The 16,257-nt window shown below is 48.0% G+C and overlaps 1 protein-coding gene across 1 annotated transcript in view; it reads right to left on the bottom strand.

Moving 5' to 3' along the window:
* Nucleotides 1-16,257, bottom strand: part of LOC147668304 (talin-2-like) — a 1,432,932-nt gene that overhangs the window by 498,249 nt on the left and 918,426 nt on the right. Inside the window, exon 13 of the mRNA XM_086948621.1 lies at nucleotides 10,972-11,076. Coding sequence (XP_086804747.1) covers nucleotides 10,972-11,076 — 105 coding nt within the window. The remainder of the gene's footprint in view (nucleotides 1-10,971; nucleotides 11,077-16,257) is intronic.

Below are 16,257 nucleotides of genomic sequence, written 5' to 3'. Positions count from 1 at the left end.
TGCAAATCCAACACCGCTCCCAGGAACCGCGCTGTCCGTGATGGCAGCAGCGTGGATTTCTCCATGTTCAAGGTGAGACCCAGATTTTGGAACAGAGTGGTGCAAGCCTGCACCTCGTCCTGCGCTAATGCTCTGGTTGGGGCCTTTAGTAATCAATCGTCCAGGTAAGGGAAGACCTGGAAGTGGTTTTTCCGCAGAAATGCTGCTACAGGTGCCAGCACCTTCGTAAAAATCCTTGGAGCAGAGCGAAGGCCGAACGGCAAAACTCTGAACTGAAAATGGCTCTTGGCTACTGTGAAGCGTAGGAACCTTCTGTGTGCTGGGTGAATCGGGACATGGAAGTACGCATCCTCCAGATCGAGTGTGGCCATATAATCCCCCGGGTTGACCATCTTCAAAACGTCCTGTAGGGATACCATCCTGAAGGATAAGGAGATGAGATAGGCATTTAGCTCCCTGAGGTCCAGGATGGGACGCCATTTCTCCTGTGTTTTTCTCACCAGGAAGAAACTGGAATAGAAACCGAGGCCCTGTTGATTAGAGGGGACCGGCTCTATCGCTCCTTCGCGGAGCATTTGTTGTACTTCTAACCGTAGGAGATGCAGATGTTTTGATGGGATGGCTGACGGGGGCCTGGGTGGCGGGACTTCCGTAAACTCCAAAGTATGTCCTCGTCTGATGATGTTGAGCACCCAACGGTCCGATGTAATTTGGGACCAGTTCAGAAGGAATTTTGACACCCTGCCTCCAACTGATGATCTCTTGGAGGAGGGAGCAGTAGCCAGAGCCAGAAGGCCGCTATTGGCGCTTGGACGAGTCCAGTCCACGGGCAGCTTGCTTGCCTTTGTTGTAAGGCCGTGAGTAACCAGAGGACTGGCCCTGTCTCTGCTGGTATGACTGGCGATCCGGCTGGTATCCAGAGCTGTTCGAAGAATAGCGCTGTTGTTGGTATGCGCCTCTGTAGGCCCCTCCTCTGCCTCTTGCGCCTCTAAAAGGAGTTTTGCAGTACTGGAGTGTTCCCAGCGATCTAGCTGTCTTCGTGTCTTTTTTGATCTCCTGAAGTGTGTCGTCGATCAATTTACCGAAGAGTGCTTCGCCGTCAAAAGGTAGATCAAGCACCTTGTTTTGGATTTCTGGCCTAAACCAAGTTGCCTTTAGCCACCCTTGGCGTCTTAACACTGCCGCTCCTGCCAAAGCCCTAAAGGACGTTGTGGCAATGTCCATGGCACAGTCTATTATCTCCATGGAGACTGCTTCACCTTCTTGCAAGGTCTTCTTGGCTTCCAGCCCTGATTCTGGTGGAAGTTGATCCAAATAGGGAGCTATATCGCACCATAACTGGCGATCATATCGTCCCAATATTGCCAAAGCATTGGCGGCGCGAACCAGAAGGCTAGCAATGGATGAAAATCTTTTGCCTGTGTTATCCAGCCTTCGTCCATCCTTGTCAGGAGGGGCCGTCAAGGGAGCAGAAGGGTTCCATGACTTCCTTTGCGCTGCCTGTGAGATTACAGAGTCCGGCTTGGGATGACCTGTCAGGACTGCCGGTCCATCCTCCGGCGCTTTATACTTTTTGTCAAGGCGCGGTAGCACAGGGACCACCGTCGCTGGGTTTTTCATGGTCTTCAAACCTTCCTCCCATAGGTGTTCCACAATCGGAATGGACCTCGTAGTTTTGCGGTGAGTGTCTTTAAAATCGTACAAGAAACAGTCTGTGGTTTGCGCAGGCAACACCAATTTAAATCGGCCGGCTGCACGTTCCATCAGTTGGTGAAAGCTGCCGATGTCAGCAGGAGGAGAATCACCTAGGTCTTGGTGAGGTGAAGCTTGATCCGGGATGATGTAGTCATTGTATTCATCCCCTTCCTGATCCGAGTCTTGATTATCACCGGATGACACATCCGTATCATTATCATGATCCCCATCCGGATCATCGGCTGTTTCTGACGCAGCCTGGGGCACTGGCCGTTGTGGTTGAGGAGGAGTCTGTACCGGATGTACAGGAGGGACAACTGAAGAGTGGTCCTTCACTGGTGTTGACGGAGTAGACCTCCTCGGTGCTGGTCGCTCGGCTTTCGACTTGTAGTCTTGCAGCATTTTGTGCAGGTCATGCAGGAAGGACGTCGGGACTGAAACCATGTCTTGTGGTTCATAGTCTCTTGAGTGGTCTGTTTGTGGGTAGTCACCTCCACCTTGTTCATATGCTTCCTCTGAGTCCGTCTCTTGACTTTTGATGAGAAGCTGAGATGGGCTATTCGCATAATCAAAACCATCCTGACCGTCTCCCTCAGAGTCCTCCTGGTCTAGCAACATAGTGGGAGGTAAAGAGGTCACCCTCCTTGGGGATGTCATTTCAGGTGTGATCCTCGTGAGAGAAATTGTTACCCTTCTCTCCGCAGCCAGTATCGTTGGTTGTTCCGTCGACGCCGGAGAAATCCTCGTCGACGAGATAGGAATAGTAGATGTCGTCGTCGACGCCATCGACGACGAGCCCGCCGTCGATGTAGAAATTGTTGTCGTCGTCGAAGCACTCGTCGACGACATGACCGTCGTCGACACCGTCGTCGTCGGCACTGCTGTCGTCGACGATGATGTTTTCTTCGTCGACGATGTCTTCGTCTTCGTCGACGATGTCGTCGGCATACTTCCCGTCGACGCTGCCGTCGTCGAGCTCTTCTTAGACGACGACGGAGCTTTTGTCGTCGACGCTCCCGTTGACGAGCCCGTCGACGGGACCAATTGGATCTTGGGCTTCATTTTCGTCGTCGACGGAGCCACCGTCGACGAAGTCTTCGTCGTAGAGGACTTGGAACTCCACTCTGAAGAATGTGATGAGGGTTTCTTGAAGGCTGGGTCTGTCTTCTCACCCTTAGGAGGCGAAACCAGTTCTGCCTTGCCCGACCCACTGTGGTGGGGGGAACCTCCTGAACCCCGGCCATCAGACTCCCTGGGGGTCTTCTTTGAAGCCTTTGAGGGGCGCCCAATAGAGGAAGATGGGGAACCTCTACCCCTTCTTGAGGAAGCACAGGACGCCGATTCCTCCTCATCACTGGAAACTCCATGTTTCCTTTCCTTCTGCCTCTGCAACCATGTAAGAAGCCTTCCAGCACGATCTCTCAAGGTCTTGGTGGAGAGAGTGCGGCAAATCTTACAGTCCTCTGCCTTGTGATCTGGATACAGGCAGTAGATGCAATCCTTGTGTTTGTCTTCCACAAACAGCCTTTTCTTCCCACAGGTGGAACAGGGCTTGAAAAGGGCTTTCTTCTTCTCAACCTCAGACATTTTGATGAAGAAAGAGTTTCCTGAAGAAATCTGAAGAAAATCCTGAAGAAATAACAGTTGAAATGATTTTGAAAGAGTAGAAATAGAGCAGAGCTCAATGGAGACTCCCTAGCACAACGTGCGGTAGAAAATCTGAGGCTCTGAGGTTCCTTCAGGAAGGTTCTAAGGGTGAGGCTCTTCTGATTGGCGGACGCCTAGAGTTTGGTCTCTTTTACAAAAAGAGGCTGATATGTTAAAAAAGGGAATGAGGCCTAGGCCTTTCCTTTCTCTTTTGTACTTACTACTATGATATTTTTTATTACCGAGACTCCCAGTCCGACGACGGGGAATGATACAAAGCATGGGAATCTATGAAAGTTCCAATACTGGGGCAACTAGGTGTTACCACCATCCAGATGCAAGAGTATAAGGACTTGAAAAGCAGTTCCGAAGTTGCTTTTTCCCAGTGCTAAGCCATTTTTTGGCTATTTGGGGTAGTTCGCACTTAGGCCCCTGAAACGTTTTTACCACAAAAAGTATCCATGCCAAATTTGTGTCCTTTTCTTCAAACATCATGGGGATTCTTAAGGTACCCAGGAGGGGACCCAGAAATTAGCCAAAATACAGCTAAATTTTGTTTTTTTGTTATTTTGAGGAAAAATGGGAAAAAAGGGCTACAGGTGAAAGCGTTTGTTTTTTCCCTGCAAATGTTATCAACAAAGGAGTTGTGGTGCTGAAATCATCATCTTCCCAGTTTACAGGGACAAGCAGACTTTTGTCAGAAAAACAATTTTTGTTTACACAGTTTTGGCATTTTTCTGTGACATAGCCTATTTTTTCTTTTGCTTGTGCTTTCAACCTCCTTCCAGTTAATGGTAGAAATGGGTATGAAAGCAATAATGGATCCTGGAAAGCTATACAGAAAAATTCTGAATTCAGTAAGGGGTCATTTGTGCAGATCCTTCAAGGTTTCTTTATAGAAACTAACAGTGGAATATAGGAAAAATTTAAAATTAGTTGAAAAAAACAGCCATTTGTGTCAACGTTTTCACCTGTAACAACTTCTAATTACGACAGCTGTTTGAAAGCAATATACCGTTACATCCAATGGGCCTTTCTGGTAGTGGAGATGTATAGGACTTGTAGGTTCACCAAGAACCCGACGAACCCAGAGCCAATAACTGAGCAGCGTCATGCAATGGTTTTTTATTATGTACCGGGTATATAGCAATTCATTTGGGAAAATACATACATGGAAAAAATCGGTATGAAAGACATCTATGTATTTCTGAAATTGGAATAAAATATAGAGTTTAGAAACAGTAGATATTTGCACATTTCCAAAATTGTGAGTACCCATACTTACATGAGAATTATAGGTCAATTTTCAAAATGACTTCTTTTTTTAAACATTTTGTCTTTCACTTGGAAGGCAGAAATGCATCGAAAGTCAATAGGTAGCAACAGTTGCTCTACAATCCTGTGTTGCCCTAAGTCTCCCGATAAAGATGGTATCTCACTTGTGTGGGTAGGCCTAGTGCCCGTGACAAGAAACGGCTCAAAACACAACGTGGACACACTATTTTTACAGTGAAAACTGACCCTTTTTTTTGTAAAGTGCCTAGCTGTAGATTTTGAACCCTGGCTTTGCCGGCACGTAGGGAAACCTAGCAAACTTATAAATTTTTGAAAACTAGACACCTAGGGAAATCCAGGATGGGGTGACTTGTCTGGCTCTCATTAGGTTCTGTTACCCAGAATCGCTTGCAAACCTCAAAATTTGTCAAAAAGACATATACCTCACATTTCTGTGGTGGAAAGTTCTGGAATCTGCGTGGATCCACAAAATTGCACTCACCCCACATTCCCCAAAGTCTTCCGATAAAAATGGTACCTCACTTGTGTGGGGAGGCCTAGTGCCCGTAACAGGAAACTGACAAAAATACAACATGGACACAACACATTTTCACAGTGAAAACTGACCCTTTTTTTTTGCAAAGTGCCTAACTATAGATTGTGAACCCTAGCTCTGCCGGCACCAAGGGAAACCTAGCAAACCTATACATTTTTGAAAACTGAGGTGACTTGTCTGGCTCTCACTGGGTTCTGTTACCTCACTTGTGTGGGTTGGTTAAGTACCCGCAACAGGCAAGGGCCCCAAACCTATTGCGGCAACTTCAAAATTACCTATCACAAAACAATCTGGCTTTGCACGGGGGATCCCATGAGTTGTTGGTCCCGGGCTCGGCGGCCATCTAGGTAAACTCACCAAACCCACACATTTCTGAAAACTAGACACCCTGGGGAGTCCAGCAAGGTATGGCATGTGTGGGTCGCCCAAAATTTCCCAACCGAGAATCCCCTGCAAACCTCAAATTTAGTTAAAAAAACAAATTTCTGTGCGGGAAAGTTCTGGAATCTGCGTGGTTCCACAAATTCCCGTCTACACAGCATTCCCCCAGATCTCAAAATAAAAATGGTACCTCACTCGCGTGGTTGTTTGGGCGTATGGGTCAAGTACACGCGACAGGCAAGGGCACAAAACCAATTGAGGCGACATCAAAATTACCTATTACAAAACAACATGGTTTTGCAAGGGTGGGTCCCATGAGTTTTTGGCCCCGGGCTCGACGGCCACCCAGGGAAACCTACCAGCAATGTATGACTTGCATGGGTCGCCCAACAGTTCCCTACCCAGAATTCCCTGCAAACCTCAAATGTTGTTGAAAAAAAACTATTTTTTCTCTCATTTCTGTGTGGGAAAGTTGTAGGATCACCGGGCTGACACAAATTTCCTACTACCAAGCATTCCCCCAGGTCTATCGATAAAAATGGTACCTCACTTGTGTGGGTAGGCATAGTGGCTGCAACAGGAAATGGCCCAAATCGTACTGTGGAGATTTCACAATTACCTATAACAGGGTGGGGCACCTGGGGTTTTAGCCCCGGACTTGCCGCCATCTACGGAAACCTACCAAACCCACACATTTCTGAAAACTAGGCACCCTGGGGAGTCCAATGAGGTATGGCTTGCGTGGATCCCCTAATGTTTCCCTACCCAGAATCCCCTCCAAACCTCAAACTTAGCTGGAAAAAACACATTTTCCAAATATTTTTATGTGGAATCACCGTGGCGGAACCAATGTTCTACCCAACAGTGTTCTCCTTAGTGTCCAGAGTAAAATGATACATCACTTGTGTGGGTGTCCAATGCAGAATTGGCTAAAAACGTATTATTAAAAAAATGTAGTGCTTAGAATTCTCAGTGATATACCCTTATTATCTATGTTTTGGGCTCTTCCCATTCACAGGCCCTAAACCACCTACACAAGTGAGGTATCATGTTACTCGGGAGACTGAGGGGAACGCTGTGGGGTAGGAAATGTGTGCCGGCAAGGTGATTCCACCCAACAATATGTGGAAAGGTGTGTTTTTCAGCTAAATTTGAGGTTTACAGGGCATTCTGGGTAAGAAAACATTGGTGATCCACGCAAGCCATACCTCGCTTTACTCCCCCGGGTGTCTTGCTTTCAGAAATGTTGGGTTTGGTAGTTTTCCAAGATGGCCACCGAGCCCGGGGCCAAAAACCCAGACGACCCCTCTTGCAAAACCAGGTTATTTTGTGATAGGTAATTTTGATGTCTCCTCAAAACATTTTGGGCCCTTGCCTGTCGCGGGTACTTGACCCACCCACGCAAGTGTGGTATCATTTTTATCGGAAGACCTGGGGGAACACTGGGTGATAGGAAATTTGTGGATCCACGTGGATTCCAGTGCTTTCCCACACAAAAATCTAAGAAAAAGTGTTTCTTTCAACTAAATTTGAGGTTTACAGGGCATTCTGGGTAGGAAAACGTTGGGGGATCCGCGCAAGCCATACTTACCTGGACTCCCCTGGGTCTTTAGTTTGCAGAAATGTGTGGGTTTGGTAGGTTTCTCTAGATGGCTGCCGACTCTGGTCCAAAAACTCAGATGCCCCCTATGTATCCGAAAATGACCTGGTTTTGCAAGGGGGTCACATGTGTTTTTGTTCCCGGGCTTGGCGGCCATCTAGGGAAACCTAACAAACCTGTACATTTCTGAAAACTAGAGACCCGGCGGAGTCCAGGATGGTATGGCTTGCGTGGATCCCCCAATGTTTTTCTACCCAGAATCCCCTGCAAACCACACATTTTGATGAGAAAATCACTTTTTTCTCAAATTTCTGTGTGGGTTAGTTCTGGAATCTACATGTGAAACTGAGTGGTCATGTTTGAGGTTACAGACAACAACTACAACTCTGGAGGATTAGGAGTTTTGATGTGGTACTGGGAGCTAGCCCAACCAACATTTACTAATGATATATGAAACCTCAGTCCCTATTATGAAATTTTGTTGATAAGATAGACAATCCTACTAAATTCTTAGAAACTGTATAACGGTCAGTGCGGTCAAGACTCAACCTACTGGGCTGACGATTACTGTTTTCTTTTAACAAAGAACATCCAATGGCTTGTTTCTGTCACTCCCAAATAAATCTTACATGTGAGAAGGTGTGCAAACAGGCAGGAAATGGGGGCATGGCCGAAAACACACACGTTGGAAAGTACATCTGTAAGCACCAGTTTGCTCTACTACTGCTCGGTGCCAGGGTACTCATTACTTGAGTATAGGAGAGTGCCACAATGAAACAATAAAAAGAAAGCCCAATAAAGCTCAAAATATACAACACTATGTGAAATAGTCAATGTAATAGTCAATAGCTTTTCACATTGAAAGTCGGGCTCTCTCTAGATCCCTGTCCTGTTTCTTGTCTCAACAAAATAGCCCCTGCGCTAAACGGCCTCATCAATTCCATTCTTAATTCTTCACTGTCTTCTGGCGTAGTCCCCCAGGCTTGGAAGAGTGCTCTTATTCTTCCACTTATAAAAAAACCAGCCCTGGATCCCATCGTTCATGCCAACTACAGGCCAATCTCTCTCCTCCCCGCTCTGGCGAAGGTGGCGGAAAGACATGTGCACAGATCAATCTCTGACTTCATCGAGAAGAACAATCTGTTGCACAACACTCAATCTGGGTTTCGTGTGAATTACAGCACAGAGACCGCGCTACTTGAAGTCACTACCGCCATTAGAGAGGTTTTGGATGCTGGAGGAAAGGCCATGTTGGCCATGTTGGACCTGTCGGCGGCGTTCGACACTGTTCCCCATGATACCCTCCTAATACGACTCTGGGATTGTGGCCTTCGGGGGACGGTGTGGAACTGGCTCAAATCATTTCTAGCCAGCCGTCGGCAAACGATCTGGGCGCCACCTCACTCCGCAGCTATGGCACCTCTGGAAGTAGGGGTCCCTCAGGGGTCAATTCTTAGCCCCCTGCTCTTTAACATCTTTTTGGCCCCCCTTGCAGAGGTTGCGGAGTCGTTTGGCGCTCAGATCGTGTCTTACGCTGACGACACCCAGCTCTTGTTTACATATGACAAGAATGAGGTGTTCGATGGGATTCGCATCAGAGGCTGCCTAGAAGCAGTATTTGATTGGTTCAGACGACACGGCTTAAAATGCAACTCCGATAAGTCAGAGCTGCTTTTTTTTGGATGTGCCTCTGAACCAAACTGGAAAAGCTGGTGGCCACAAGAATTGTTTCCACCTGCAAACGCAAGTGTCAAGGCCAAAAATCTAGGTATCATTGTCGACAATGATTTAACCTTTGGGCCTCAAATATCCTGTCTTTCGGGGAAATGTTTCGGGATCCTTCGGATGCTCAGGAAATTTCTCCCCTTGATTTCTATTAACCATCGAAGGGTCATTGTTCAAGCACTTGTTGGGTCGCGTTTAGACTATGCTAATGCCCTCTATCTAGGACTCCCCAAATACCTCGTGAGGAGACTTCAAGTAGTCCAAAATTCAGCTGCCCGGGCTATTTATGGGCTCCCTAGATGTGCTAGTGCCTCAGACCTGTTAAAGGAACTGCACTGGCTGCCTATAGCCAAGAGGGTCCTTTTCAAAAGTCTGACGCTGACCTACAAGGCCCTTCATGACTTAGGCCCTAGTTACATCAGGAAACGTCTTGCTTTTTACAAACCGAACAGGGCCTTGCGATCTGCCTCCTTGTCCAAAATGGTCGTTCCGTCCATTAAGCGCACTAGACAAGGTGGGCGCTCTTTTCATTACCTGGCCCCCTGTGCCTGGAATGAGCTTCCCCTTTCTCTCAGACAGTCCCCTAGTCTGATGTCTTTTAGAAAGGCTCTAAAAACCTGGCTCTTTACCAGATAAGCAAGCAAAAAAGGGGGGGTGCTGCACTGTTCCTGGAGAGAGATGAGGAAGTAGGGAAAGTTTTAGGGAAGGTTTTACCTGGCGTGACCAAGGGTGTTCCAATGATACCCTGGGGCATCCATTATGTTGGATGTAATTGCCTCACACACCCCGAAGAGTGTCATGCTTCATCATCGGCGGTTGCTCCTCGTCGGGGAGGCGGTGCAACCCCCGACGGGCTCACCTCAAAGAGGGGCTCTTTGGCGGAGATCTTTTTCCAACAGCCTTGTGGTGAAGTGGGGGTATGTGGGCAGGATGGTGTATTCCTGTTAAGATGGTTAAAATGTAGCAAGGGGTACCGGAATGAACTTTATTCTGGGGGTCCTCTGGCTACAGTTAAAAGGTGGGGCTAGCTTCCTAGGAGTCAGCTAATTAAGGTTATGTGACCCTAGAAGAGGCTAGAAGTGAATGTGGTCAACATGTTTCTCGCTAAGGCTATATTAACCGCGATTCTTCAGGACCAAAGTGAAAACAACAACATGCTAGTCTCATATGTGTTGTATTTGTTACCTTAGTGGATCCTCCTATGCCTATTGGTCATATGCTAGAGGCCACATGAGGGATCGGCAGGGGGTACAACAGAGCTGAGCCCTTGGAGTGTGGCTTCAGTCATCTGAGTCCGTGTGTGGTGACCTACCCTTTACCGCCGAGCTCTTTACCAGATAACCCAGCCGTTCCTTATGTTTTGCAGTTATGTCGCCACTCCCTAAGGACTTCTTCGCCAAAGCGCCGGGACACTCCTTCTGGAGTAGCAGTTGCGCTATAGAAGAATCCGATAACATAACATAACATAACATAACATTGAGTTTCCTGCTAACATTTCTTTCAGTACCAGTGGATTAGAAAACATGTGACATACGCCTCTTGCTTGTAATGTAGTGCATGCGCATGAAAGTGCAATTTCTTATACATATGTTTATTTTTTGTTGCACAGGGCCCTCCATTAATGATTGACGATTATTAAATACAATTTGATTAATTCTGAAAGTGTTACCTAGACTACTCATCTTTTTCCTAACTTAAGGCACCTGGAGATAGATATATATATATTTTTATATATATATATTTTTTTTGTAAAACACACATTTCAAAACATCAAATTATTAGCAATTGTCTGGTTAGGGTACCAGACATCATCATATGCGGTGAAGAAAACCATAAGCGCATTATCAGAGTAGTCTGAAACAAAACCAAAGAATGTATACCTTGGACAACAAAAGTCTTTTTTTCCATTAAATCTGATAAACGTTTAACATGAGATGCACTTGTGTATTAAGAAGTCTGATACTCGTTTGTTCGATCTTTCAGAGGTAATCAACATTGTACAGTACTGCTGTTTACAGTGACCATGCATAGGCCTAGGCCTTTTTCCTACTCGGTCACATTTCAATAAACTGCCCTCAACACGAAAACATACCTTAACCAGGAAGAACGACACACCATAGGTCCGCAGGGAACGTGCGAGCTTCACGTACTTTACTTTTGCTTCAATTTCAGTCATTTCACCACAGTTTTTATGTTCCTAGAAAAAGAGTAGAAACAGGTCAATGCTTCGGTGAATAAAAACATAGGACATAATGTAAAAGGAAGGAAGAGGAGAATTGTGACTGAATCCAGTCTGGTTCCTTAGCTCTCTTGAGAACCTTTGGCAATAAAATTGACAAAAGGTCAGCTTAGGTCAGCTTGAATAAAGGTGAACCCACTTGAAAATTATTAGGAGGGGAACTGACAACAGAAGCATTTGACCGACTGCAAATAGACTAGGAAGTGCTTGTATGTCCACAAAGAAACACAGCGTCTGGTTCCCAAGAGGCTGCACAAGATGGGGCAAGGAACTTCAGGCTTTAGGAGCCAAAAGGTGCTCCAGGGCTAGAGAGAACTAGAGAATGCAAATGCTACTTACCAGTATGCATCTGTTCTTGGCATGTAGGGCTGCTGACATTCATATCTGTGCATAGATCGCCGCCTAGTGTTGGGTCCGGATGATTGCACATTGTTGTCCTGGAAGAGTCTTCGAAGTATCACGAGATAGGTGGCTCCTCCCCTGGACTACAGTGCGCATGGGCATCGACTCCATCCCCAGATTGTTTTTAGCCATTGTGGCCGAGATAGAGTGAACTTTGTGAGTGATGACCATGGCATGAAATGCATGTAAATACTGCAGCTGCTACAGGCGCCGGGGAGGAGGGCGGGCGATATGAATGTCAGCAGCCCTACATGCCAAGAACAGATGCATACTGGTAAGTAGCATTTGCAGTTCGAGGCATGTGGGCTGCTGAATTCATATCTGTGCATAGAATACATAGCAGTCCCTCCATTAGCGGCGGCCGCCCGTGCCAGCTGCAGCAGTTTGGAAAAGTGTCTTGAGAACAGCCTGCCCTACAGCTGCCTGCTGTTTAGAGTGCACGTCTACACAGTAATGTTTTGTAAATGTATGTGTGGTAGACCATGTGGCTGCTCTACATATGTCCTCTAAGGGAATGTTTCCAAGGAAGGCCATAGAGGCCCCCAACATTCTGGTGGAGTGGGCTCTTGGTGGAATTAAAGAGTACGTTTAGCTTTTGCATAACAGATCTGAATACATTTCACAATCCACCTAGCAATACCAGCCTTGGAAATAGCGTTACCTTTGTGGTGTGACGCAAAGGCAACGAAAAGCTGCATTGTCTTTCTAAAATCTTTGGTTCTGTCAATGTAATACATTAGTGCCCTCTTGACGTCAAGGGTGTGGAGCATCCGCTCTGCCAGTGACTCAGGATTTTGGAAAAACACTGGCAACTCAATTGTTTGGTTTATATGGAATTGAGACACAACCTTGGGCAGAAATTTAGGATTAGTGCGGAGCACTACCCTGTTCGCATGGACCTGGAAGAAAGGTTCCTGAATTGTGAGGGCCTGCAGCTCACTAACCCTCCGTAGCGATGTAATTGCTACTAGGAAAGCCACCTTCCAAGTCAAGAATTGAAGTTCGCAGGAATGTAGTGGCTCAAAGGGAGGACCCATCAGCCGTGTAAGAACCACATTGAGGTTCCATTCTGGAGCTGGAGGGGTCCGTGGTGGAATGACCCTTTTGAGTCCTTCCAGGAAAGTTTTGATAGCAGGCACCTTGAAAAGTGAAAGGTGCTGTCTATTCTGGAGGTATGCGGCCATCGCAGACAGGTGAATGCGGATTGAAGTATATGCCAAATTACACTGGTACAGATGAAACAGGTAACAGATGATGTTCTGAATGGAAGCATCTAGTGGATTGATGTTGTGGTTTGCACAATAAATGACAAACCGCTTCCATTTGGCCGCATAACAGGCTCTAGTAGTGGGCTTTCTTGCCTCCCGAATGATGTCCATGCAATTCGGAGGAAGGTTAAGGTAGCCAAACTCTAGGACTTCAGGAGCCAGATCGCCAGGTTGAGCTGTTGCGGATCTGGGTGCTGAATATCGCCATGGCTCTGCGTCAGAAGGCTGGGTGTGAGGCGAAGCCTTTGATGCGGTACCACGGACAGTTCCAGAAACGTGGTGTACCAAGGTTGGCGAGCCCACGTTGGAGCAACCAGGATGAGGGTCATCGAGTGCTGCCTGAGCTTGCGTGCCACCAGCGGTATCAGGGGTGCTGGGGGAAAAGCGTACGCAAATTTGCCTGACCAGTTCATCCATATCGCATTGCCCTGCGATTGCGGGTGTGGGAACCTGGCGGCGAAGCCTTGGCATTTTGCGTTCTCCCTTGTGGCGAACAGGTCTATTTCTGGATGACCCCACGTTTGAAAGTACGGCTGGAGTACTGATGGGTGTATCTCCCACTCGTGCATCTGGTGGCTGTGCCTGCTGAGCAGGTCCGCCATCTGGTTGTCCTTGCCTGGGAGGTGTTCCGCCATGAGAAAGATTTCCTCTGAATGGCCCACTTCCACATGCCCTGAGCCAGATGAGACAGCTGTGGAGAGTGTGTCCCTCCCTGTTTCTGAATGTAGTACATGGCCGTCATGTTGTCCGTCCGGATCAACACGACCTTGTTGCACAGATGTACTTTGAACGCCTTTAAGGCCATGAAGATTGCCATCAGTTCCAACACATTGATGTGCATCTTCTTTTGCTGTAATGTCCATAGTCCCTGCACTGTGTAGTGGAGTACATGCGCTCCCCAACCCTGGAGAGAAGCGTCCGTCGTCAGGATAATCTGTGGCACAGGCTCCTGGAACGGTCGACCCTTGCAAAGGTTTTGTGGATTCCACCAATGCAGAGAGTTGTATGCCCGACCGCTCACCAACACTAGGTCTTTTAATTGCCCATGAGCCTGAGTCCACTGACGTGCTAAGCACTCCTGAAGCGGGCGCATATGTAGTCTCGCGTGCGGGACAATGGAGATGCAGGAGGCCATCATGCCGATCAACTGCATGAACACTCGTGCTGGAACTGAGTGTTGAGGTCTGAATTTTTGAATCAGCGATAGAATGCTGTTGATCCTCACTGAATTTGGCAGTGCTGTAGCCACCAGAGTGTTTATGGTCGCGCCCAGATACTGCCGTATGTGAGCGGGCTGGAGATGGGACTTTGGGTAATTCAGTGAGAATCCCAGATCGTGCAGAAGGTGAATGGTTTGGGACACGTGGTCGGCGCACTGTCTGTGCGACTTTGCTTGAATGAGCCAGTCGTCCAGATAGGGGTATACGTGGATGTTCTGACGTCTCAGATGCGCCGCCACTGTCGCCAGGCACTTTGTGAAGACCCTGGGCGCTGTGGTGACCCCAAAGGGCAGAACCTTGAATTGGTAGTGCTGGCCTTGGATGGTGAACCTTAGATACTTTCTGTGTGAAGGATGCAGGGGAATGTGAAAATATGCATCCTTGAGGTCCAGAGTTGCCAGGAAGTCCCCTTGCTGAAGCAGTGGGAGAACCTGTTGCAGAGTAAGCATATGGAAATGCTCTGACAAAATGTACATGTTGAGAGGTCTGAGGTCCAGGATGGGCCTGAGAGATCCGTCCTTTTTTGGGATTAGAAAGTACAGGGAGTAAACCCCTGTTCCCCTTTCCTGCAGTGGAACGAGCTCTATTGCCCCTTTTTGCAGCATGACCTGAACTTCTTGCTGCAACAAGTGCAAGTGCTCGCCGGACATAGGACGGTTTTTTGGAGGCATGTTTGGTGGGATGGAAGTGAGTTCCAGACAATAACCGTACTGAATAAGAGATTTGACCCACCTGTCCGTGGTGATGGACCTCCACACGGGCAGGAACTGCTGGAGTCTCCCCCCGACCGGTGTTGTGTGGTCGGGGGGCAGTGACAAGGCGTCACTGTTTGCTGGCGGTGGAGGACCTGGAGCTGTTATTTCCACGTCCTCTGCCCTTGACGTTGTTGCCACGGTATCCACCCCTACCTTTGTTGGTATATGAGGTTTGGGTGTTAGTCTTATAGAATTGTGTGGATTGTGACGCTTGACCCCTTGAGGTGCCTCTGTTATTGGAGCGGCGAAAGGAACCACCCCGAAACTGCTGGGACTGAAGGGCACCCATAGATTTAGCGGTGTCAGTGTCCTTTTTCATCTTTTCGAGTGTGGCATCTACTTCAGGTCCAAACAGGTTGTCTGGATTTACTGTTTGGTTGAGGATGGTGGTCTGAATGTCTAGTTTAAAGCCTGATATTCTGAGCCACGCATGCCGGCGCAGCAGAACGCTAGTATTTATCGCTCGCGAGGCGGTATCAGCCACATCTAGAGCACACTTGGAGGCATTGGTAATGAGTTTACCCTCCTGAATCAGCATTTCTGCACCCTCCTTATACTGATCTGGCAAGTGCTGTAGAAGTGTTTCTAGGGTGTCATAGTGTGCCCTATCGTAGCGTGCAAGTAACGCCTGCGTGTTTGATATGCGCCATATATTGGCTGCCTGCGCAGCAATACGTTTCCCTGATGCCTCAAACACCTTTGATTCCTTGTCAGGGGGAGGAGCATCACCCGTGGTCTGTGAATTGGCTCGTTTACGTGCGTTGGAGACAACCAAAGAGTCCAGTGGCAACTGTCCCTTGATGTATGTTGGGTCAGTGGGCGCTGCTTTGTATTTTTTATCAATGCGAGGATTGATGACTCTTGCCCGGGTGGGCTCCTTGAAAACCTCGGGCGCATGCTTTAGCACACCTTTGAGCATTGGCAATGTCTTGACGGTCTTTTCAGCCACTGAGAAAGTGTCAAAAAGAAAATCGACATCCACTGGGTCGGCGTGGAGGTCGACATCATGGTTGGCCGCAGCTCTTTCAATCAAAGCGTTGAAGGCTGCAGAGTCCTCCGTTGGTGAAGTTTTTGCAGCAAAAAGCTGCGGCTCGTGTCCCGACTGAGGGTCCTCGGGGTCGCCCCCCGCAGACCATGGCTCATGGACATCCTCCGGGTCCGAGTATGCTGGATAGTTATACTCGTCCTCCTCGTCTTCGTCACCCTCCCCAGCGTTAGAGTGAGTGGGTGAGAGGTCCAGACCCTGTGGAGATGTCGGCTCCATAGGGGCAGATGCACCGGCAGAGTCCAACTTCTTTTTAAGGGGAATATGGAAATGTTCCAACGCAGGCTCCGGAGTGATTTTCCTCTTGAGGAGAGAGAGCTTGCCTGTGTTGGCGTCGATGATGACCTCTCAACGCTCCTCTTCTGCCAGTGGTTGATGCCGTGTCTTCGGCACCACCAATGGTGCCTTTGGCGTTGAAACCAGCTTCAAAGGCACCCCGGCTCCATGTT

Source organism: Lissotriton vulgaris, unplaced genomic scaffold (assembly GCF_964263255.1).
Source record: "Lissotriton vulgaris unplaced genomic scaffold, aLisVul1.2 SCAFFOLD_325, whole genome shotgun sequence".
NCBI classification, from domain to species: Eukaryota; Metazoa; Chordata; class Amphibia; order Caudata; family Salamandridae; genus Lissotriton; species Lissotriton vulgaris.
Note: the sequence above shows the minus strand (reverse complement) of the source record. Positions and strands in the feature narration are given on the sequence as shown.